The sequence below is a fragment of the Synchiropus splendidus genome, chromosome 13, assembly GCF_027744825.2.
Source record: "Synchiropus splendidus isolate RoL2022-P1 chromosome 13, RoL_Sspl_1.0, whole genome shotgun sequence".
In the NCBI taxonomy this organism is placed as follows: Eukaryota; Metazoa; Chordata; class Actinopteri; order Syngnathiformes; family Callionymidae; genus Synchiropus; species Synchiropus splendidus.
In genome coordinates this window covers 2775589-2800824 of record NC_071346.1, presented here as the reverse complement: position 1 = coordinate 2800824, position 25236 = coordinate 2775589, and the positions used below count along the sequence as shown (strand labels likewise).

The 25236-nt window shown below is 45.4% G+C and overlaps 1 protein-coding gene across 20 annotated transcripts in view; it reads left to right on the top strand.

Annotated features, from left to right (window-relative positions):
- LOC128769236 (receptor-type tyrosine-protein phosphatase F) overlaps positions 1-25236 on the top strand; it is a 160064-nt gene that overhangs the window by 71864 nt on the left and 62964 nt on the right. For all 20 annotated transcript variants that reach the window (XM_053882746.1, XM_053882745.1, XM_053882748.1 and 17 more), the window contains 2 exons: positions 8062-8207; positions 9369-9510. In XM_053882746.1, coding sequence (XP_053738721.1) covers positions 8062-8207; positions 9369-9510 — 288 coding nt within the window. The remainder of the gene's footprint in view (positions 1-8061; positions 8208-9368; positions 9511-25236) is intronic.

The window sequence follows — 25236 nt, the reverse complement described above, 5'->3', positions numbered from 1 at the left end:
TTGCATGGTGCCCTCAATATTCCATATCCATTAGTGGGCGCAAAAGAATAATGGCTTTAACATGTTAGTTCACTTAACAGAAAATCTGGGTCTCTGAAATGTCTTGTTTCAGAAGGCCAGAAATTTGGAAGCGATGATGTCATCGGCATCTTGGCGCTGCCGTGACACTTGTGGCAGAACAAAAGGAGCGTTGGTGTGTGTGACCACCAGATCTCTTTGTAGCTCCCACATCTTTTCATCTCTCCCGGGCGAGTCAGGACCCTTTAGGGTGAGCAGAAGAGAACAATGCTAGTGATCTCAGAGGGAAAGCTAATCTAAGAGAGGCAAATTAATGAGGTTAGTGGGGTCACGAGGGGCTGTGGGTTGATGGATGGGGGCGCCTAACCCTAAAAATGTGGTTTCAGAAAGGGCCGTACCGTCTGGGCAGCTGAGGCTCCGCTCGGCCCCTCGTGGGATCACTTAACAAATTTAACATTTTCACCCGCGCCGGTCGATTAATTTAATGGTGTGAGCCGAGCTGACCATCAAGCGGCACCGCATGGCGGGAAGAGAGTTCCCCAATTTGTGTTTTCAAGATGGATGGTTTTAACCTGCCAACAGTCAAAGGTGAACCACAAGTTGGGTCTGGTCTCATCTGAGACCAGAGGAGGTGAAGGGTAGTTCGGCCCGGTGGCCACCAGTGGAACTGCAGCATGCATGAAGAAGGTTTGAGTGAAAGAAAGGCTTTTGAAGTTATAAGGTCCTTACAAGATGAGCAGTGTGAAGATGATGGTGTGGTTATGCAGAAAACATTTAAAGAAAAATAAAAGAAAGATGGCATAATACTTGAAGGAAAACGACTGAATAAAAAAAGAATAAAGAACGATGAAGAAAAAAATGTACCTGTCAGAAAATCTCAATACATGACTTGTAATATTTGAGATAAAAAAGTAGTATTTTTAAAAACATTTGTAAAAATGCTGTGTCTATTTCAGAAGTCATGCATGAATAATAAAAGCGATAAAAGAAGGTAATGAAAAGAAAAGAGTGTATTTTAGAATAATGTGTTGATGTTCTGAAGTAATGTGAAGTAGAACTCCAATAATGCCAATAAATGAATGAATTTATGGTCTTTATACTTCTGACAGAGCAAAATGTTCATTGCTAATTAGCTCATTTCATTTTCATGGTGAATCACGGTCATCAAACAGAAGAACTTGGCGTCGAGCTCCGTCGTCTTTCCGTGTGTGGGTTGTACGCGAGTGTCCCCGGGTTGACACTCTCTCGAACGCCCACACACGCCTTCTAATGTGCAGCAGCTTCCATCAAGTTCCATGACGCTGCAAATGAGAGTGTTTCATCCAGGGAGGAGAGTGAGCCGCAGCCGTGATGGCTACCTAGCTTTCAGAGCGGTTGTAGGATTTCGACTATTAGCATGTAGCGTAGCCGCGAAGAAGAATGAAAAGATCGGCTAGTTTTGTTGCTTTAGCGTGACGCCACCGTGAAGCAGTACATGAGTGAGAAATGCTCATCTCTGTTGACCGACTTTTAACTGCTTATCGTCTGCATAGCTGTTAAGCTAGCGGACCCGCAGCACTCTGTTCTCGTCGTCACGTTAGCTAACACCAGAAAACTCTTCCTGCTCCGCGGTGTCACAAAGACGCTCATTGGCATAATCAAATCGCCAGTTTATTCCGACTTTGTTTTCGAATCTTGGCCTGCTCTCCGAGTTCTTTCTTCCCTAAATGTCATTTATTGACAGAGCGGCGAGGGCAGCGACGGCTTGAAAAAAACCCGCCTCCCTAAGTCATAATCGGCCGGAGAAGATGAAAGCTATTACATTAACGTTGCTCACACTGAAAGAGAAGAGGAGTGTGGGGTAATTGCACTTAGAGTTCTTGTTCTTCTTCTTCGCTCTTGAATAATTCACCAAAGGCTGCGAGGTCTGAGAGAAAGCCTTTCTTTGGTGTCCGTTGGGGTATTGAAAGTTTGATGCCTTTCCTGTCTCTCATCTATAGGTTCGCCTGGACTCTGTTTTACTGGTGATGAATTGTGCCGCGCGTGCAAATCGCTTCTGACGTGCGGCCTGCTGCTGAAGTGACTGGCGAAATTGAGGGCGATTCTGGAATTCAATTAAAACCTTTTTCATCCCAAACCAGTGGCGCTGTAGCACTGCGGCGGCGCCGCCGACTGCAGCAGAGAGAGAAGTGAAAAGCAGATGGGAAACACGTTTATTGGTTTAAACAAACAAGCCCGGAGTGCAGTTGACTTTATCGGGGTAAATAACTTGCAGTGGAGGCAGCTTTATATGGAATTAATTGCAAACAAGTCGGCTGCTAATGGTCTGAAAATGGCCTTAATGGAAGTGTCCCATTAAAAGAGCCAGCGTTGATGGCATCAGACAAATTTCCATTCTCTCAGTGTGGCTCTGTGATAACATGCTAATCCATTATTAATCAGAAGGAATGCCTCTCTCCGCTGTGTGCGTATCGATCCCTGAAACCCGGCACCGCGCAGGGCCTCTCATTGGCTGGCGCTGGCCGGCCTGGGAATTGGCTAATTGTTAGCCACATGAGTGCCGCTAACGCGCAGATCCCTGCTGCCTCGCCATTAGCTGCAGCCGTTGCTCAGAGGCTGCGGACAAGTGAGGAAACATGGGCGAAGTTTATTTGGGAGGAGATCTCATCGTTCAAGTTCACGTTTGGTGAGGAAGAGCTGAATCTTGTCTGAATGTCCCCTGGATTCAGGGCAGAGCCGGTACAGACCTCGGTGTAGCCCAGAAGAGCTGGAGGTGGTTTCTAGAGTGAGGGAAGTCTGGGCCTCTTCAACATAGCTGCTGCCCCCACGACCACACCTTGGCTTAGAGGAGGAACGACAGATGTTTTTAATATTCAACTTTATATATCTATATATATATAAACACTATAAAAGAATATATAATGTATTGTGAAATATGTATTATACGATGGGGATACGATCATAGAATATATATATATACATATATATATATATATATATATATATGTATATATATATATATATATATATATATATATATATATATATGAACACGATCATAAAAATAATAAATCTAGCACAACCTCAATATTTATATATGTGTATATATATATATATATATATATATGAACACTATAAAAGAATATATAATGTATTGTGAAATATGTATTATACGATGGGGAAATCATATTATCCAAATCCGATCATAAAATATATATATATATATATATGAACACGATCATAAAAATAATAAATCTAGCACAACCTCAATATTTTTTTATATTTATATATATATATATATATATATATATATATATATACACTATAAAAGAATATATAATGTATTGTGGAATATGTATTATTCGAATGGGAAATCATATTATCCAAATATGATCATAACAATAATACATGTTAACCAAACAAATTATTGCTAGAATATATAATATATAATGTATTGTGAAATATGTATTATACGATGGGAAAATTATCCAAATGCGATCATAAAAATAATAAAATAGAGAACACATTATTGCTACATTAACCTTTATGCATATAATATATATAATATAATGCATTAAAAAATAAAGAAATGAAATGAATAGATTAATACTGTGCTGCCTCTCTTCATTAACCTCATGTGCTTATGTATTTCTCTATCATCAACTTTGAAAACAGATGAAACTTCCACCGTATGTGAAGGTTCACCGCTGAGTGACGTGCACCTCTCATTAAGCCTCATTTATAACGGCAGTGCTTTCCATCACACGCGACGGACGCCGGTGTTTCAAAGGCCGTGTGTCACGATGACTGCCTGAATTCTGACATAAAGCCCTGCAAGTGCGTGCAGTCGCCGGCTGAGAGGATTTGCATAGGTGGGCTGGTGTGTTTTCCACCTCGTCCCTGCTATTGTTTTCATCTGACAGCTGCCTGACAGCCAGGAAAATGGGACGCCGGCAGAGAAAAAGGGCAAAGACTGGATTTTGTCTCTTGAAGAAAAGGAACTGACAAAAGCCAGCACTTTGATATCCTGACTCGCCGCTGGTGGAACAGCCCTGAGATCTCAGGCTGCATTCTTTGTTGTGAGGTTACAAACGCTGTGAAAAGGTCACTGGCTTTGGGCTGCAGAGGTGGTGTTTTTGGATTACGACAGATGGATAGTTCAACTATTAAAATAGTGCTCTGTTAAGCAGCTTAAGAGGAAAAAGAAGGGTTAAAGGGAGTGTGGCCTCCCTAAAAAGCCTCCTGATTTCCTTTCTCTCCCGGATCTTCATGGAAATGCACAGTAGGAAGCCGGCCTGTCTTCTTTAATGGCAGTGGCAGACAGATGTTGGCAGTAACTCTTCCACGTCAGAGTGCTGATAATCAGGTCTGGAGGATTCTAGCTCAGTGCCCGCGCCGTGGCGGGTTCATGCTCCGGCATACACTCGTCAGAGCTTATCGGGGAGAATCATTAGTCCAAGTCTTCCGCCTCGCTGCTGCCGCCGTCCCATCCTGCTGATTTATCGCCGCGCCATTTTCAGCAAACTCTTTTTCACAGAGGAAGCAGCATGTCAATATCCCGCTGGCAGGTGAGAGCTGCTGATGGAGAGACGTGTTCGCCCGCGTCCCACTCACATGCCACACTTACGTTCCACTTCAACTTCTCGCTGTTGGATCAAGCGCTGTTGACAGTTGTCTCTAAAATCAATAGGTGCTAGCAGTTGCCTCAGCTCGGCGGTGTGTGGAGCTGAGGGAATCAAGGGCTTCGCACTGACCTCAGCCGTGTGATTCACAACTCCGCCAGGTGCAGGGGCGACTTGTGGGCTTTAAGATCAGAACCTTCTGATGAAGACTTGATATGAGAGTGGAGGAATGTTGAGCTCTGTCTCTTGTGACTCCACGATGCCCACTGATGGACCAAGGATCTGCTCACTCACTTCCTCGCTCAATCCTGTAAACCCACACTAGGGTACAGTTAGTGGGAAGAACTTGGCAAGTTGCATGAGTACTGCAGGATTTAGGTCCATAGCAGGGCCTACGCTTGCAGACCGACCACCCCTTCGAAGGTCGTAGTGGTTGCAGAACTTCCACTATCTTTGGTTTTATTGCCTAAGGGACGCTGGAGAATCAGATAGTTGATGTGTCTAGACTCCTTCAAGGCGGTCAAGGTGTCAACACCCACGTCCCTGACCCACTAGATTGGCCTACATCACAAATTTTCTTTTTTCAGGTAAAAGCGTCAAAGTATCAATACGCTCTGTACGTCTCCCATAGAGGCAGCGGAAGGTTCTGGATGCTCTGCCCAGCTTTGGGGAGATTTCTCTGGGTGTGAGGGTGCTGTGGCTGCTGTTCACTTACAAAGTGAGTAGTAGGACAAGACTTGGGAGTCTTGTCCTGGCGAGCTGCCCCATCTGCCGACAAGACCCGGCAGACAAAATCCCTGCCCAACCTCACTGTTCCCAATAAGTTGGCTGCATGGTCGAGCACCGCATGGTCTTGTGCTTCATAATTCTCGAAATGCTTGTGTTTCTCTTGATATATGACTAGATCTGAGGGTTGCAGAAGCCTCTCTATATTATCCAGCTCGTCGTCCAGCCGCAGACCTTCTTCCTGTTTTTTGAGGTGTCATGAGCATGTGCCCCAAAACCCTTAGATGCACTGCTCTTGCTGCGCCTTTGCTCAGTTTGCTCAAATTAATCCCTATTCCCGGACAAGATGGTCACCTTCTAATCCCAGATTTGTGTTAGCGGAACAGTTAGAAGATTAAACCCCCCCTTCCTGGTGCATTTTTGGGACGGAATATTTGCAGCGTTTTACTGCCTGGGTTGTAAAAGGGCGAGAAGAGAGCAAGAGCAGGTGAGTGAGATGAGAAGCAACGGTAAAACCCGCCAAAGTTTGGATGAGAAAGTCGACCTGCAAAAGAAGGGCCTTGAAAACCGTCAGATATTATCTGTGATTAATCGGTTGAAGTCGATCTGTGGCATCCCACTGGAGGCGTTCGTCCCAGGGGTGTCGGCGAAATGTTCGCCACTTGTCTCATCCGAAGAGAGAAGTGGAAGCTACGTCTCTGTCTCGTCTGTGTTCTCGGTGGTAAAGAGCCACTCCATTGTCGGCCTCCCTCTGGGGCGGTTTTTCCGTCATCCCTCCGGTGGAGGTGTTCCCCAGCGCTCTCCCTAATGACTCCGGGGATTAAACCACAATCGGCAATAAGGACGCTGTATCAAGTCTCCTGCTGAAAGGTGACGTCCTTTGTGACGGCTCAGATGGGCCGTCCTTCACAACACACACTCCATTGTTCTGCACACAAAGTGGTGAGGCGTGGTTCTTCACCGAACCGCCCGGAGGCAAACAGGGCGCTCACGACACAGGTTGGTGTAAACACGGATTAATAAGGAAGTGACAGGTTTACAGAATCCAAACAACGTATTTTATCATCCCCAGCGCGCCAGCGGCTGATTTAGTTGCTCTGGTTTCTTCTTTCCGTCGGAGCATAGATTGGTGGAGCAGAAGTAGGAGTTGATCTGCTTATCTCTGACTCACTAATTGGGTTAAAAACAATCCCTCAATAGACTGAAGCGCCTTTGTTTTCCAGTCACACCACGGGCCCTGATTCCCAACGTTTCATGCTAATGTGGAAAGAAAGGCCTTTTAAAACAAACGCAGGATGGAAAACATAGTTTATTCTGAGTGGGGAAGAAACTTTGTGTCGGTGTGGACTTCTTTCCTTAATCCTGCTGATGTGTTACAGTCCCCCAGTTACTGACTTGTGCGTCTGAAGCGGACTGTGTTGTAAACATCTTAGAGAGTTGGTGGGAAAAATAAGACTTGGTTTTGGTGTTCACTTCTTAATTGCTGGACTGTGGGTTTTCTCCAGACCTCTCGTGAGCAGTGGTTCCTCCTCATCTAACATCTCTGTTTCCATGTTTGGTTGTTTAGATCATGTAGCACGGCACGCTAGCTTCGTAATCTAAATTAGCCGTCACACATCCCTGTGTTCATGCGACAGCGAGCAAGGTGTCATGATTTTGTATTCAGTGACCATACATGGAGCCAAGCCTCTTTAGAGGGTCTGGCAACGTACATTCCTGGGAAATATTGAAGTTTGAACTCCTCTGGAACCCTATGCTCTACAGTGGGCCAGATTTTATAGAAGTAACACCATTTATTTCCACATTATAGAGTGAAATACTAATTTACAATATAAGAGTTTGACTCACAACAGTAAGACATTTCATCTATAACAGCTCTCGTCCATGCAGGGTCGACCAATTGAAGGCCAGTTTCAGCCCAAAATCAAATTCGCACATCCACGAAGGCATGAGAATGGGAGAAATTCTGAACTGATTCACCCTTTTCATGGAAACCAGCATCATACCACTTGGATTAGGACACTTGGACTGAACAAACAGGGCGTCCAATTTCTCATGTTTTTCAGTTGATCCCTCTTTAGCTCCAAGCCTTATAGAAAGTGATGTTCATATTGGCATTTGTGTTGCATAAGAATTCTTTTATATGAAGTGTCTCATGGTGTTTATATTCCCCTGCGACCCAAAGCATTTGTAAGTAAATAATAATAAAAAATGACTCTACCTTTGTATCAACATCCCAGGGAGGACCCTGTATATCTGTACACAGTTGATATGAAGGGAGGCGAAGAAGAGAGTGAAGCCAGGGACCTGTGACGTCAGGCGAGCTGCGATAGTCCGGGTTTCAATACTGAGCACTGTGCACTTCATCTCATATTTTCAACATCTATTGGCTTCTATTCAGTCTTGTTGCCTCCAATAGTTTCATTTTTATTGTTTAGCTTGTTTGTGACCCTGTCGTCTTTACAAATAAGACAAATTGAATATAACATTAAACATGTATATATATTTAAATCAGTTTGAACAGTACCGTCATTATTTTATTCATCAGTATGTACAGAATTTGTGTGAATGGTAGTGAGAAATGTGTTTGGATATCCCTGCTGATTAAAAGTCCAGGTGCCACCACCACTCTCTCCCTCCTCAGTCGGGGCTCTGGTCGGCTCCCTCTCTTCTTTATAGCGCTCACCGCCCTCCTCCTCTGCCGTCTTCTCCACAGGCATGCCGAGTTTCGTGAAAACCCCAGAGGACCAGACGGGGATCTCGGGCGGCGTGGCTTCCTTCGTGTGTCAGGCCACCGGGGAGCCCAAACCCAGGATCACCTGGATGAAGAAAGGCAAGAAAGTCAGCTCGCAGCGCTTTGAGGTGAGTCGCCTGCTCGCCGTTCTGATCTGCCAACACAGACACAGCGCACCTGACAGAACCTAATAGGTGCTGGGCTTTCAGCCGCCTCTTTAATGTCTCTCATTAGCCGATCACATGTGCTGGCATCATTCACGCCGTCAATGGCTCCGTTATTGGACATCACACAAACTTTTTTTTTTTTTTTTTTCGTGGCGGGACCAGCATGGCCTCCCTTCCCTTTCATCTGCTTCACTCCAGATTTATAGAGTCCACTTCATCTTTTTCAGCCTTTCACACCCTCATCATCAGCTCCACCATCCCTGACCGCACTTCCTCTTGATGTATTGCTTAATGTCGGCTCCTCCTCTCGCTCCCAGTGGGAGGCAGAATCACCTGCAGTGAGACTCCGATTGTTCCAGGCCGCTGGTCGGTCTGTCAAAGACTGGTGAAGCTAGTGAACACATCGCTCCCATATGTTGGACTTAAACCGCCTAACTCAGCGGCCTGGTTCATTCAGGCGAGTCCCTTGTTTAGTGTGATGCAGATGTGTCCACCAGAGGGCTTCCTGGAGCAGAACCACTGATTCATGCGTCGACAATGAAGCCAGGACATTAGAGAGAATCATTAAAAAAGGACGAATAATGATGATGAAAAGTCGTGTTTCAATGGAATTAAGTTCTTTGTTGAATCTCACTAATCTGTGTGAGTCCTACTCCAGTTCGAAGGTTGGAGTTTCGGGAGGAAATCGTCCTGAATTTTAATCATTAATTTAATTTTAATCTGAAATACTTGCTCTACAAGCCAAGAAGTACTGACTGCTGCTGCAGAGTCACTTCTCCTTAGGTCGCAAGTGATTTCCCTCTGATGAGTCTCTCATGCTGTTGACCGGGTTTAACATCACTACTTCGGCTTGCAACATGAGGAATGCATGTGCTTCTGGAGGAAACCTTTGTTTTATTCTGCTGTTACTGAGTCCCTCATGGCAAGTCCTGATTTTCCTTCTGCTGCTTGAGTCACTCGCTCTGTTGACCAGGTTTAACTAACTCATCTCTGGACATCGATACTCTCAGTATCCACAGTAGGTGGTATAACTCCGACTAAAATAAACTAGAATAAATGTCATCATTTTGACTGGCTTGAAAAGTGAGAGCTTGCTCAACAGAACTGTCTCGTGTGGCGCAGGTGATCGAGTTCGACGACGGCTCAGGCTCGGTTCTGAGGATCCAGCCGCTGCGCACCCACAGAGACGAGGCCATTTACGAGTGCACGGCCACCAACAGCGCCGGCGAGATCAACACCAGCGCCAAGCTCACGGTGCTCGAAGGTAGGACCACGCTGTTGTTCTGCTTCTCCAGCGGTTTGTTTTCAGTCCACGTCGGCGCTTCGGGGAGTTTTTCCAGATGATGTCAGAGACAGAAGGTTAATGCACAGATCACAGCAACTCAGACGTATCGATGCTAATAACTGTTGAGCCTGATATGTTGTAACAAGAAATCAATATTAGCCTCTGAATACATCATTAGAAGCCTTCACGTATGATCTGAGAACCAGGCGCGGAAACTTCACCCACTCAGGAAACAAACACACCTTTTACTGCTACTGCTAGCACTGCCAACTAGCTACACGCTACCAATGCCAACTGCTGTGTCAACAACCAGTACTGTCATTATTTCTATATACTTAGACCACTGTCATTACTGATATCAGCATTGCTACAACCACCACAACTGATACATACCATACTCATGCTAATATTGGAACATCAAACTCTGCTACGAGTACTGCTAGTACTACTACTTTTACTACTTCAGCTGCTATCACTATTGTTGCTTTTAATAGTACTACACATAACATTTATGCTGCTGTTGCAGCTTCAACTGTCACTATTACTCGTACAACTAGTACTTCTACTTCCTCTACTGCTACTATTACATACACTGTAGCACAACCTTTACAGCTTCAACTGCTGCTTCTCCTAGTTGCAGCCTCCAGTACTATTACATATAACAGCAACTACTTCAACCTCTACTGCTACTCACAATACTTCTTGTACCAGAACATACTTAATAATATGTAATACTAGTACATACAACACTGAAGTTAGTATTGCGACTTCAACCGCCGCTACTACTACTAGTACAAATGCATATTATGCAAATAAAGAACTGCAGTTTCTACTCTATAATTTGGACTTCTACTGATGAGTACATAGTAACTGCTGCTGTCTAATTACTAATATAATGAGTATCATTACTGTGACTAGTAAGTCCACTTCTAATGACTATAACTTTTATCACAAGAGCAACTCGAAACTGGAAGTTCACCCTCTAAAGTACTTCGACTACCAGGTGGCTGACTTTACCTCTCCAGTGAGCCGTGCCACTACTGCCCCGGTGACTCTTGTAACTTTCATGAGTTCTCTGATCAGTACCAGCCGCTACTGTGACGTGTACTTCCTACTGGCAGAGGAGCTCTGACTACTGCTTCATCAACAAATAGGTTCATTTCTGCGGCCGACGGAGCCACAGCGGGGCGTGAATGAATCAGGTTTGCTCTCTGCTGTTGGTGCCGATAAGCCTTAAATGGCTGCTCTGGGACGTGGACAGAGATCACACTATCTTGCCTGAGGACAGTGGCCTCCGCCGCCTCCTTCCTCTTCCTCCCGGTCCAGATTCGGCGCCTCGCCCTGCCGCGTCTGCCACATCGCTGCTCTGAGATTCTCTTCTTTAACTGATTGTATTTTAGTCATGTGGGCGCCTGTCACCTCGGGGCTTCTTCAGAAACCTAAAACAAATCTGAGCCAGTCGTCTGGATCAGAGCCGCCCCGATACCACGTCCTCTCTCCCCGCGCTGATTTGGTGAGATCATCACTTGCGTAATCTACCCAAAGGGACCAGTCGGTGGTGAAAACAAGGGGATTCTCTCTCGTGCGCAGCCTGGTGAGGGATGTTGTTGCCGCCACAAACACGCCACGCGCTAACGCGACACATGAAAGAGATGAAATTAATCACTGGTATTGAGGGCAAAAACACTCGGCGAGGAGCGGAGATGGACAACGGTCTTACTCAACACGGAGCAACTGTTCGCACCCGCCGACGTGACTGGCATATAGTGGCCCCGCGCCGCAGTCCTGTGATGATTTCCCCGCTGCCAAACCCAGAGTCAAGTGCCATCCAGACACTTGCCATTTGATGGATGCTGTTTTCCATCGGGCCTCGCCTCTTCACATACAAATCCGTATGTTTGCAGCTCAGGCACGGCGCCGTCAGCAGCGGGATCTGTGTTGTACAAGGAGGCGCATCAACGGCGTGTTCATTTGATCATGCTAACTCTCAGGCTGCACAGCGTGAGCTGCTGCACATGAAAGAAGATGCAGTAAATAGTCGCCGCAATCTCCCTCTTGTTATTTTCACTTGGCTCTAATGTGCGTTTAATATCGACCTTAAACTGGATCACAACTACTACCTCAGAACGACAACTATCGCTGTTACTGCGGTGGCTTCCTAAAACATCCAACTACTCCATTTAATACTACAACTACACTGCAGCTCCCATGCTATTACCTGCAAGACAAGTACCACTACCAGTTATATGATCCTGCTACTGCTCCATATACAACCACTGCTGCTATTATTACTACTACTGCTGCATCACTTGCAAAGTATTACTGACTACTTCTTCCACTATTTACTGCTGACACAAATACTATAATTACTACTTTATTACTGTCTACAAAAAGTACGTCTGCATGTCCTCCACTTCAGTCTTTAGTTTAGCACTGCCCTTAATACTACACTTGTACTTTTACACTTGCACCTACTATTGCTATAATAACCACCATCACTTCTACTTCCTCATTGACCACTTGCTTGTGCTGCCACAACAGTAATGCTGAGTATGAGTACTATTGCGCCTCATAATAAGTACACTATCTTATATCTGGTTGTACTACCACTTCTACGGCCACATTTAGTACTACCATGATAACTGCTGTTAAAACTGCAGATGTTACTTTTGCCATCATTTTTGCAACGTCTCACCTAGTATTTGGTGAGTAGTTGCCTTACTTACTATTGCCACTACGACTACCACCACTTCTGATATAGAATATGTTCAATATTATGCTGCAATAGCTACAACTACAACTTTTAGTACAATGACAACTATTACTTCAACTACTGCAACATCTATTGCCATAACGACGATTGCAACTGTTACTACAACTTGTACTATAGATATTGCTACTAGTACTTCAACTGTAACTGCACCTACCTCCAGAAATAGTACTTCATTACCACCACAAGTAATCTATCTAATCCACACCCTGAGCTACAAACGTGTTTGTGAATGGTGTAATTCTTCTTTAATCTCACGAGGAAAAGCGTCGTACAGGAGCGACATGCTAACCTGAGCGCATGTCTTTAGCAATAATCTTAAGTAAGCGGTTCATGTTCCGCTCTAATTCACATTAACTTTGCGTGTCTACAATCCAGCGGTTTGATTAATCTGCTTAAGTAATTTAAAACCAGTCCAGAGTCACCCGTCTCCAGTATCCCTGGAAAGATCCTCCGTAAACAAACCTCGCACGCGAGGTAGACGCTACCTGGCGGAGCAGGTTTAAGAAAACACTCCGCCTTGTCTACACGCTGGACCACATGACACGTCTGGAGTGTTTTATGGGCGAGTCTGCACGTACACCTGGAGGTGAGCCATGCTCTGCGCAAACCAAAACATGGTGGCTCTGTTGAAAACAAGACGGCTGCTTTCAGCGACAAGCTCAGACAGGACGCCGCTAGCTGCCCGCAGCAGAATGGCGGCGGGCCAAACTAGACTGTTTAAGAGGCTATTTATACTGATGTAACAGTACTGTCGTGAAAGGAGAGCATTTTTTTGTGTTCATGTGGAATCAACACTATCTTTGGACTCTGCTGGATATCATCAAGCGCTTAATAATGCATACAGCGCGCTGCAGGTGGCATGACAGAGCGCCGCGTCTGGAGCACGCGCTCGCACAGCCATGGCTGCGCTGCCTGGTGCTGGTATTTGTTGTGCGTAAAAACCTTTACAATCTTAATGGTGCAGGCAGAATGAAGAGTCTGGAGGGGTTGTGGCGTGGTGTGCTAGAGAGACTGTGTCCAAAGTTTACAGGCTCTCTGCTAGGAATAGATAGTTTGGGAAGAAGTGACAGTGCCCCGGCTCTGGCCAGGTTCCTCGGTACCTCGACAATGACTCAACTGAACCCCATATTCAAGCATCAAGCACCACACAACTGATGCTCAACAGTGACTGAATCATCTGGGCCTTAAATCTACCACCGAAATCAAATAAAAATAAAAAAAAATTACATTAAAAAGACTTCCTGAACTCATTTCTGAAACATAATTTATCAAGTAACCCTTCAATAAAGAATAAAAAGCTAAAAGGCTAATCCAATCTTGTTGTTGTTGTCTGCAATAACCAACTATAATTTGTCTTTTTCTGCAAATATATGTTATCCATGTGCAATGTTTAGCGCCCATTTGCATGCCTGAAAGTAGCCTAGTGGTTTGCTCATATACAGTTTGTCAGGGAAGTGGTAAGTTGTTGGTTCGAGTCCAGCCTTTCAAATGTAATGCATGGAACTAGCAAGCTTTTATTTTCAAGAATGAAAGAAAATAAAAAGTGCACATTTATCGTAGAAGTAAAAATAGGGGGAAAATGGCTTGTGCCTGACCGTGAGGGGGATATCTGCACATGTCCCGTCACATCAGGATCGTAGACGACGCCATCTTTTTTTAATGGTGAAAAAAACATCCCCCCGACTTTCTTTCTTTACAGCTCGACTACTAACTATAACTACTAGTAGTTATACCCAAAAGCGGCGCTATCCGAGGCTAGCATGACCTTGACAGCTTTAGATGCATGTTGTTAGGTCGTGGCAGAACAATATCTGGAGCTGGCCACTTAAAAACTTGGACTATCATGTCCTGTATTTCAGGAGTATTGTTTGTAGGTGGTGATGCATCACAGCAGAGCGACAGAAAGAAAAGACCAGGCCAGCAGCCTGCAGACCAAGACTAATGACGCGCCTCTCTCCTGAAAGTTTGAGAGCACTTTTCCTTTATTTGAGAATACGCCGTCCTGTCCTTGAGCAAGGCGCAAAGCTGCTTTGCCGAAGTCAAACACAGCGCTCCAGATGCGTGAAGATCTCTGGACGGAGAAATAACAACTTCCTGTTTCCAGGCTTAAGCGCGCGTGTGAGACTCTGCGTCCACATGAAGCTGTCATCCTTCAGTTCGGCTGCTGAAGTCATTACAGCGCTAAGGCGATCTGGATTATCGGTTTTAGCAGAGCAAAGGGAGGTTGAGCATTAATTATGATTATTTCATATACCGGCTCTTTATTTTCCGCTGCCAATCCTGCGAAGTATGGATTACGGCGGCCATACCAACGCAGCTTTGCCTTCCCGCTGATCGTCATGTCTCAGGGGGTTTGGAAAAGTTCTCGTGCTGCTAATGCTAATGTGACTCACTGCAGTGGTCACATGACTTTTTGTTTTTATTCTCTCCTTTATGGCCATTTTCAGGGGTTGTTGATCTGAAACTGGAGTTCTTTAGTACGAGAAAGTTCCTTAAAATACTCATAAGAACACTGCAACTTATCGAGAAATAGGTCTGGAAGTCACCTCCTGCTTGTGTAGTTCCATGATGTAGAAGACATCTGGATGTTCAAAACTAATGTATGATTAAGTTAGTTGATACTCAAGTTTAATCTAAGAATATAGTATCTGGAGATTGAATCTCAATCTAACCAAAGTAGACCGGGCTTCCCTAGTTCCAGGCATATCTTGACCAAGGCAGTGGAAGTAGTAGTCGTAGGTCCGTCCTGAGGCCTCCCCTTAGTTGGAGTCCCCACGAGACGCTACTCTGATTCCAGCCTGTAGTTCCTCTCTGTATCCCAGGGATAGTTCAGACTCCGTGTTTTGTGTTTGTATCTGGGGTCCTTGCCGACATAAGTGGGCGCCCGGGTCGTGCTGGGGTATGTGGTTCCCATACGTCCTTCCACAGATATAAAGTAGAGATGAGTTTCCAGGAAGCAGCTGCCCCTGCGACCCAGCCCCAGCCCAGGGCAGTGAATAGGAGAAGAACGGATGTTGCTTTTTAATTCGGCAGAGTCAACCGCGAAGTTTCCAGCACGACTAATTGGTTGAGAGAGAATGTTGCACCTTGGAGCAGACCGGAGGCTGCGCTCGTCGTCAACACGCTGCCAGACACACACACACACACACACACACACACACACACGTCTTCACACCAGCCAAGTTGGGCTGTAGCACTTTTGCAGTCATGAGTCTCCAGCCGCTTTGTAATTCTGTCACGTTGTTAAAGTCCCGCTTCTTTGTTTGTGGCGGTTCTCACGCCCCGCGCTCCAGAGGTCACGCTGCTCAGGCTCGCTCGCAGGTCCAAGTCACTCCAGCTATTCCTCATGTTATATAAGGCTGCGAAAAGCTTCTGGGGGAGTCGAGTGCGCTTTTCTGTCTTTGTTTGCGAATAGAGAGAAGATGAAGTGTCAACTTTGATGGAAGATTGTTTCCGCCGCTCCGACCAGCGTCCGGTTAATGGTGTTTGTCCTGGCTGAAAGGAACCAGCGCCGCTGTCACACACATATGTCATAGCTCCATCACCGGCGTTTGATGCGGCACAGGTGGCGGCACGATGCCACTTACGAAGAAGATACCTGTGTAGGAGTCGATCAACACAACACGCTGGTTCATCACAAACTGGCGGAAAAACGCCGGAAAACCGCTCAGACTTTCCTCCAGATCTTCATCCAACAAGACTAATGAAGCTTCTCTTCTCATTTAGGTGACACATTAATCAGTCCACATGTTAATTCATCACATTTCTGGAGCCGTGGAACCATCAACCGCTTCCAATCGGTTTAAACCAACAATCTTTGTACCTTAAATGTTCCCTGATTCATTCAAGATGAATACCTTTCACTTCCAGCACCAATTAATGTGCAAGTTAATAATCTGAAAAAATCTAAATCAAAACCTCTATTTCTTTCCTTATAGCGAAACAGCATTAATTTATGTATAATTAATGAACCCAAACCTAAGATTTAACAAGATATATGTTATGACGAAATAATATACTAGGTTTGTAAAAATGTAAAATATAGATGAAAAATATTTCCATTTGTGATTATAACTGAAGCGCATAAGTGTGGTAATGTGGAGTGTATAAATTCTACTTATTGTTTAAAAATATTCTTCATACTCTGAGGATATTTGTCTGGTGAAAATAGATAAATAAAAAAAATAAATATTGTTAAATCAATGTACAAAATTGAAATTAAAATGAACAAGAACTGATACAAACTTCACAGATTAAACTCATATTTGTGTGAAATACATGAAATATAACAGACTTTTTAAATGAATGTGAAAGAATGGAGAGACATATATTTTTAAAATCAAACAATAGTTGATGCAAACCATCAAAAAAACGTCTGGGGATTATCAATGTTAAAGTCATGAACATGGTCAAACACTTGATTCGACTTGACTCTCTCCCAGCTCCCCGGGGAGAGAGGCACGGGACACCCAGGAGCCGTCTCCAGTGCATCACAGTATTATTGCGTGTCCTGACACAGGTGTGTCTTTCCTCCACTTCCTGTTCCTCCTATAGCTTCCCCATTAAGTCTCCTCCTAAAGGAACCTCCGTGTGGTGATTGTTCCGGATCCGCAGGCGGCCCACGGGCAGGTATAGCTAGGTAATCCTCTTCCCTGCAGACAAGCCTTCCTTTGTCCTCCAGGGGAGCGCGGACCTCTGCCTAAATGAGAGCCTTATCTAGCGCTGCCAGATCAAAAGCTTCATCATTAGCCATCTCTGCTTCTTCGTGTGGGTCGGAAAAACTCTGCTTCAAATTGACGGCGCAACTTTTTGATGTGCTCTCGCAACATGTGACGGAAAGAGACTTGTAAAGGTCAAACATGAAGTGTGTGAGGATTTCAAAGCAGAAGCAGAATCTCTTCAGATGAGTCAAGACAGTTCGTATTTGCATCCGCTCCACAGTCCAAAGGAACTGCAGTGAGCTTAACAATTAGCAGCCGCTGCAGCTCAGCTTCTGTTGTATCAAGTGCCAGGCAGGCAGAGAGGTTGCAAGTTCCAATCCCGCCTGAGGCAACTCTGGACCCGGAGGAGAGTTTGTCTCTTCTTTCTGTGCTCTAGGCCCTCTGCTTTCCTCCCACAGTTCAGAATCTTGCAGCGTTTGTCGTCTCTGCCTTGCGATGGACTGGAGTCCTGTCCAGGGTGTCCGCTGCCTGTCACGGATCGTCTCCAGAGTCCAGCCTGGTTCATTTAGGCCTCTGAAAAGTGTAATATTTGTTGGCTTTAAAACTGATAATCTATGACATGATGCCGCTAAGACACACCAACAACCACTGTGATGACAAATGCTATTAATGTTTATTAATAAGAAAATAACAGCTTTGTTGACCAGGGCTACAAGTTTCAGTGCCAGAACCACAGGCACCTTGGGGAGTAAAGACAAAAACACAGGAGTCAAAATTTCCACAACAGCAACAGAAATATGAGCTAATAAACAATAAAAACTGTCAGAATGACAGAATGCAAAACAGTTTTCAACCCATGAGGCAGAAGCTACTGCACTCCTGGAGTGACTGCTTGAAAGAGTAGCATCACATACCGTAAATCTCAATTCAAGTGACGACATGAGGAGACAATAGCTATGACAAACGCTAAAGTAGTAACAATGCAAAGTGTAAGTACTGTCTTATAGAGGTGAATAAGCAACAAACACAAGTGTTACTGCTAAGAGGCTAACAGTGGAGTAACCCATGTAAATGTATTAAAAACAGGAACAAGCCAACAAATTGTGACACAACAGCTGTGACGCAGGTGAGAAAATAATGTACAACGACGGTAACAATCGTGTGAAAGAAGGAACCAAACAGATCAGTGACAACAACACAAACATCAGATACACATCTATAGTGTAGCATGAGATCCGCGTCAACTTTGAGAAAGAAACGGATCATTTGGCTCTTTTGGTGTGCCGTGTATCCCAGCGCCGCCATCTTGGCTGCGTTCCGTGGCCCAGTGTTTGATGCTGGTAAACAAATTACAGCCTGCAGTGTTTGAAAAGGCCTTTATTTGCCTGACATGTATTCTGGTCCCTGTAGCGGCGGCTGGAAATGACGGGGACACAATGCCAGTAATAAATATCTCTGGAGTCGGGCGAGTGTGGACAGCAAACCTGACTGGATAAACAGCCGAGGATCTTCTCGCCTCGTCCCGGGACAGATGAGCGTGATTTAACTGGGGCCCGTGCTCCTCTGACAACTTAATCTTCTCCTGTTCTTGATGTAAATCTAGCACAATATCCAGAGCCGGGCTGCTTGCATAACTGCTATTTTTACCGCTGCTGCTGCTGCTGTGTAATTGCACTTTCCTCCTGAAGTGTTGTGAAGCGCGACAGCCGGTTTGTCGGGTTCCAGGTGCGGCTGATGTTCCTCACGACATGTTGACACAACACAAACCTACAGGTGTAGCTCAACACCTGAGCACTGCTGCAGTCATTACCTCATGATGGCGGAGAGTCACTCGCGTGTCAGGATTATTTGCATGAAACGAACCACACCTCAACCTCCTGTCGCATAACTCCTCTGTTTTTTAACTCTGTTTAATCGATGGCTCTCATGAACCTGATTAAAAATGAATCCTTATTAATCCCATCTAATTGTTTTGTGTGACAAACTGAATCTTGCGTCATATTTTTGCCATGTTTGAGTCCCTTAGTAAATATGAAATATTGCTATCTTTTTGTCGTTTTGTCTCGCCAGACACAAATACTTTGGATTAACTGACTAGATGCTTGACCTTCAGAGTATCAGGGGGACGTGGAGAAGTTTGGAGACTAAGTTTAGGAGGTCAGGTTCAGGTCATGGTTCGGGAGGAGTGTTGGACCAAGAAAGTAGATGAAGAAGAGGAGGTTCATGGTGGAGGACTTTCCTGATGGAATTCACCTCAGAATATTTATGGGATGGATTTATGGATGATGCATCAATGGATGATGGATGGATGGATGGATGAATACATGATGATGAATTGTTGGATGATGGATGTAGAGATGAATACATGATATTAATACATGGATGAATAGCTGGATGGATGGATGAGTGAATGAATTGAGGGATGAATAGATGCATGGACAGGTGGAAGAATGGACTGATGGGTGGATGGATGGATGGATGGAGGGAGGGATGGATGGATGGAAGGATGGATAGATGATGGAGGGAGGGATGGAGGGAGGGAGGGATGGATAGATGATGGAGGGAGGGATGGATGGAAGGATGGATGGATAGATGATGGAGGGAGGGATGGAGGGAGGGAGGGATGGATGGAAGGATGGATGGATAGATGATGGAGGGAGGGATGGATGGAAGGATGGATGGATAGATGATGGAGGGAGGGATGGATGGAAGGATGGATGGATAGATGATGGAGGGAGGGATGGAGGGAGGGATGGATGGAGGGAGGGATGGATGATGGAGGGAGGGAGGGATGCATGGAGGGAGGGAGGGATGGATAGATGAATACATGATGATGAATTGTTGGATGATGGATGGATGTAGAGATAAATACATGATATTAATACATGGATGAATAGCTGGATTGATGGATAGATGGCAGGATGGATGGATGGATGAATTGAGGGATGAATAGATGCATGGACAGGTGGAAGAATGGACTGATGGGTGGATGGATGAATCGATGCTTGGGTGATGGTTGGATGACCAGCTAGACTAAGTTGATCTCATGCTTTCTCACTCCTCCACCAGCCTTGGTGTTTTAATAAATCACTGCTGTGTTGGCTGATGACCTTTCTGATGACCTCTGCCATATATGCCTCAGTGATGTGACCTCCAGCTCAGCACTGAGCTCACTGACAGGCTCCCACATGTTTTGTTTGGGTTCATCTCCAGTTTACTGGTGGAGATGATTGAATTAGATGAATGGGTGCGGATGCGTTGCACTGGACCGGCGGCGGCACTTCTGGCGGGTATCAGCGACCGGACCGGTCTCACCGCGTCAGCCCAGATTTGGAAGTGAAGAAAGAAAAGCTTGAGACACTTTGAGAGCGTCAGGAATGTGACTGCAGGAGGTGAAGAGGGCTTTTTGTTAATCCAGTCCCTCTTCAGCGTGATGGAGTTAGTCGGAACGGGGGGAGGCTGAGGGGAGTGAGTCGGCCCGGGGGGTGCACCCTGGACCACGTCTGTCAGGGCTCACGCTCGCTGCTCTTCAGTGTTAGCTTCCTGCTGCACGCACGCACCAACAGACACAACTGTTTGCAACGTCATTCACACTGTATCGCTGAATTAGAACCGTGGGAATCCGCCGCCCGAATCCAGCTGTCGCTCACGCTGGCGCTGTGAAATCAGTGTTTGAATAATTGAAGGCTGTGGCAGCTGGATGTCTGCAGCACACCCAGAGGTCCGTGTCCTGGTTCCTCACACCATCTCTGGCTTCATCTGGAGGTCATGACTTTCACATGAAGTTTCAGTGTGTGTTGATGGGGTTCCTGTCCAGGGTGTCCCTCACCTCTCACCACAAGTGGCCAGAATAAGCCCCGCCTCGCTGTGATCCCCTTCAGGGCGGGAACATAAACGTGCAATAAAGAAGAGCATCTGACCTCTGGTGGATGTTTGTCTCACTGGGTCACTGTGGTCCGGTTCGCTCCGGTTCACTCGGCCCTGTAACCACTTTGCGTCCCATTATATGTGTGTGTTATGTACTTCCCGTCTACCTTGACATGTTATCCTGGTTTAATTTGCCAGTAAAGGTGCCCCGAGCCTTTAACCCGGCCGCGTGGATCAAGGTCCGACCGTTAGCTGCGCGGGCCGGCGAGTCAGCGGCGCCGCGGCCCTGACTGGCTGTGGATGGATGGCTCTCCCGTACGTCAGGGGACTTCTAATACCTGCGCTCAATGAGCTGGCTAATGGGAGTCCTTTCACCCTGACCCGCTTTCCACACACATTTGCACCCGCGCCGGGCCGGGACGCGAGCGTGGCATGTTCTTCCTGGTGTTTAAGAGACTGGGTCCTGAGTTCTCTGAGCTGCTCAGCTGCGAAGGCTGGAAGCTTGTCAGGTCACCGGCATGTTCCCGGGAATGTTGGGAAGGTGCACACAAAACCAAGGGATTCAGCTCATGTGGCGTAACTGGCTTGTTTGTTGGGTCAAGCAGTTACAATTGCTCAAATATTCAATTTACATTCATTGTGTCAAATCGTTTTTTTCAGTTATAGAATCTCTCTATAGAAACTCCCTCCTCAATGTACAGGGGGGTCTTTATTATTTAGAGAATAATTTGGATTACTCATGAAATAATAATAATAATTATTATTATTATTGTGCTCATAAATGGTGGAGCAGCTTCCTTTTTTTCTCATATATATTCATCCAAATGTCTCTGAAATGAGTTTGAAAATATGTTGGGGAAACATACTTCTTACGCCTTAAATTGGTGAGCTATAACGTTTAAAATAAATAAATGAAACAGTGACATAAACTTACTTCACTTCCGGAAGTGTTTTTGATCAACTTTTGTGTTGTGTTCTTATATTAATACATGAAAAAATATAACTGCAAAACAATACATTTTATGAAATATGTAAATAATGTTTATTTTAATTTGTTGCTGTACTTTTTACAATAAAAAGAAACGTCTGATTAATATTTGCAAATAAATAAGATCATATATGACATGATATTTTTTTCCTTTTTGTAAAGATGCTGCACGTGTGTTCAGTTGAGCCTCCTGATGGTGGCAGTGAAGAGCACGTGGCGTCCACTGTGATGTCCTTTGTGTGGAAGAACACAACTCTTGTCCTCCAAAGTAGTGAAGTGACTTTAAAACTCTCATTCTCTACGGAGGGCGTCGTCCTCTCTGGAGTTCCTCAAATCAGCGCGTGGTTTTATGATGTTTCTGCGAGCGAAAGTGACGTTTAAGCATCTGCTGACCGCTTCATCGTCTGAGCTGAGCTGAGCTTGTTGACACCGAGTCGCCGGCGCTGTGCTCTTCATTATATCCCAGTGAGAGAATAAGTAACGGCTGTCACCGCCACCGAGTTAGCTGGGATTTAATTACGGCGACCTGCCACTTTCCACTTCATCCGGCGCCAATCTGGGAAAGTCATAAAAAGAGCCGCTATCTGCCGTAATTACAGCAAACATGTCGCCGTCGACGAGTCGCTTGACTTGTGAAGGGCGTCAATTAACGCCGCTGTTTGCTGCATGGAGTCATTTCAGCCGCCGTCACGCTCCGTGAGTCCTGCTCCGACTTGGCTCCGATTCCAGTGACACCTGGAAAAATGACCTGTCTGATGAGTGGCGTCCCGTCATGGCAGCGAAGCCACCAGAACCGAGCTCTGATCTGAAGCTCGCCCTCTCAGTGGAGGAGACACCGAGTCGTGCACTGAAGACAAAAAATACATACATATTTTATATAACTGAAGATTATAGTAAAAAGTTAACATGATGTGGATATAATTCGACTGTAAAAGAAGGACAATGAAGGAAAAATACATGGCCGGAACTATTGAATGAATGATGCTGGTTCAGCGCCCTCCTGTCCAGGGTGTCCCCCCCCCCCGCAGAGCTGTTTCTGTAGCTCTGGTCTGCTCAGCTCTCACTCCACAAGGTGACTCTGCCAGCGCCACCGTCGCTGACCCGCCAGCTAAACAATGTGGCGGCGCATCAGCAGCAGCCCGCACGTGTCTGGCAGGTCGCTGGATCAAACCGAGGATGATATCAGATCGGAGGAGAAATGGGAGTCTGGCGCAGGAGCGGACGGCCGTTATTGATCATCCGTCGGAGAGCGAGGAAGTAAAACTGCGTTCCGCTCGGCTCGACAAAAAAAGTGTTCTTTTAAAGGTCACAGCATGAATTAGAGCCGTTTCACCGCCGCACTCCTTCGGAATGAAATACTGGCTCGGTACGACTCTTTCTGTGATGGTCTGCTGCGTTTGGGCGTGGCCTCGCATCGCCATGGCAACTATCACAACACTGAGACAGCACACCTTCAGTGTGGATGGGTATCTGAGTCAAATACTATCTCACAAACAAGTACATCTGCTGCAGCCGTTTTGACCATTTGATCATGCAGACCGTAGTGATTTTTAAGTTAATGTTTGTGTTTATGTAATAAAGACAACATTCATAAGGCTTGTTCTCAAAACAGTCAAGTGTTTACTTCACAATAATACGTAAACTATATAAGTGAAAGTACAAAAGAAATACTTGACTGAAGAGTGTGCTGAGACATATTAAAGAACTTATTATTCCATATTTAACCGTAAATAATGAATATATTTAAGTATACGTCAGCAGAAATTTGAACATTTTTTTCCAATAACGACAATAAAAATATTTGATAGTGTATTTTGGGAATCAAGTACCTAGACAATGTAACATACTTTTAGGTTTAGGTTTTGTGTTGTTTTTCTTTTTTTAATAATTAAAAAATTGAGTAATAACAACACCATCTCCAGACAGAGGAGTAGTTTCAGCGACAGACTGCTGTCATTGTCCTGCTCCACAGACAGACTGAGGAGATCGTTCCTCCCTCACGCCATTCGGCTCTTCAACATCTCTCGGGAAGGACGATAAAATGGACAAATACACTCTAGACTCACTACACACTCACACCAAAGACACACGTGCACTTTAGTTCGTGACACACACACACATTCACATGCTGAACTGTTGTTATTTATTTTAATTTTATTTTAATTTCCTATCTCATTGTAGCATTTTTTTTAATTTATTTATTTATTTATTTTTTTACTTGCTCTTATGTTTCCACCTGTCATGCTGCTGGAAATGGGAATTTCTCTTCAGAGATCAATAAAGTATCTATCTATCTATCTATCTATCTAATATTTTCTGTCTAATATGTAAAAATCAAATGCTGTGAAATACACATAACAAAGTGGAATACATTGCAATGATATTTAGAGGTAAACCAAGTCTCTGTGTGAAAGTTATTCGCCATTGTTCTTCAAGTTTCTTATCCCGAGCTCCCTTTTCACATTTCTGTTTGCGACTTGTTATTGCTGCCGTGCGTCTTATATGTGAGCGGAAGAGGGATCCTCTGCCCCCTGTTGGGCGCCAATGTCACCTCACATCCAAAACTTCACAGCAAACTCTGTCTCTGATCTGTGGGGTGCAAGATCTTGACGACGACCAACCAGCCGTTCTCCTCTTGTACTGTTGCGTTTTCCCTCAAATGACCTCATTTCCTGACTCGCTCTGCATCCCGCCGCTGAGGTGGCTTCTCTTAAGAACAACATGGTCCCTCGTGTTTTACGAGCCGGAGGTGCGACACCTGTGTTACCAATATGGGCCGGGTCCGTCTGCCTCCTGACATGCCCCTTAGCTCCTGACTGAGTGTCGCCTGGCTCATAAAAAAAAGGAAGAAATGGCCGCCATTTCCTGTTAATAAAAGAATCTTTGCACCCAACTGCCTGAGTGCAACACTCCAGAATTGCCTCTTGTCTTCCCGCGCTCTGTTCCACGTCTCTGACCAGAAATGCAAATACCTCGAAACGGCCCCAGGCTGACGACTCGGTCGCTGTAGACGACTCAACCGCCTCTCAGTCTCCGCCGACTCGAGACAAGCCGGAACCTTTGGCCTTTTTGTTTAGTTTCACCTGAAAGTGGCAGAGACAATAGGAGCATTCAGGTGCCGAGGGGAAGGAGCCGGATTGTAACGCGAACTCCGGACAAACACACTTGAGAAAGACCTGCTTCGACAAGGGAAGCAGGCGCTTTTAACCCCTCAAGTCAAACGCACTTGTCAGCGGTGTAAAACTTCAACGACAGCTTCTATCGTCTCCAAAAACATGTCGACATCATCTGTTATAGCTGTGCAGAGCCAAAGAGGCCTGGTGCTCCCTCCCTCCAAACCCCCCCTGCTTATCTTGGGGAGCCCCTTCTCACATTCCGCCTGCTGAGGTGTTCAGTGTATGTCCAACTAGGTGGCA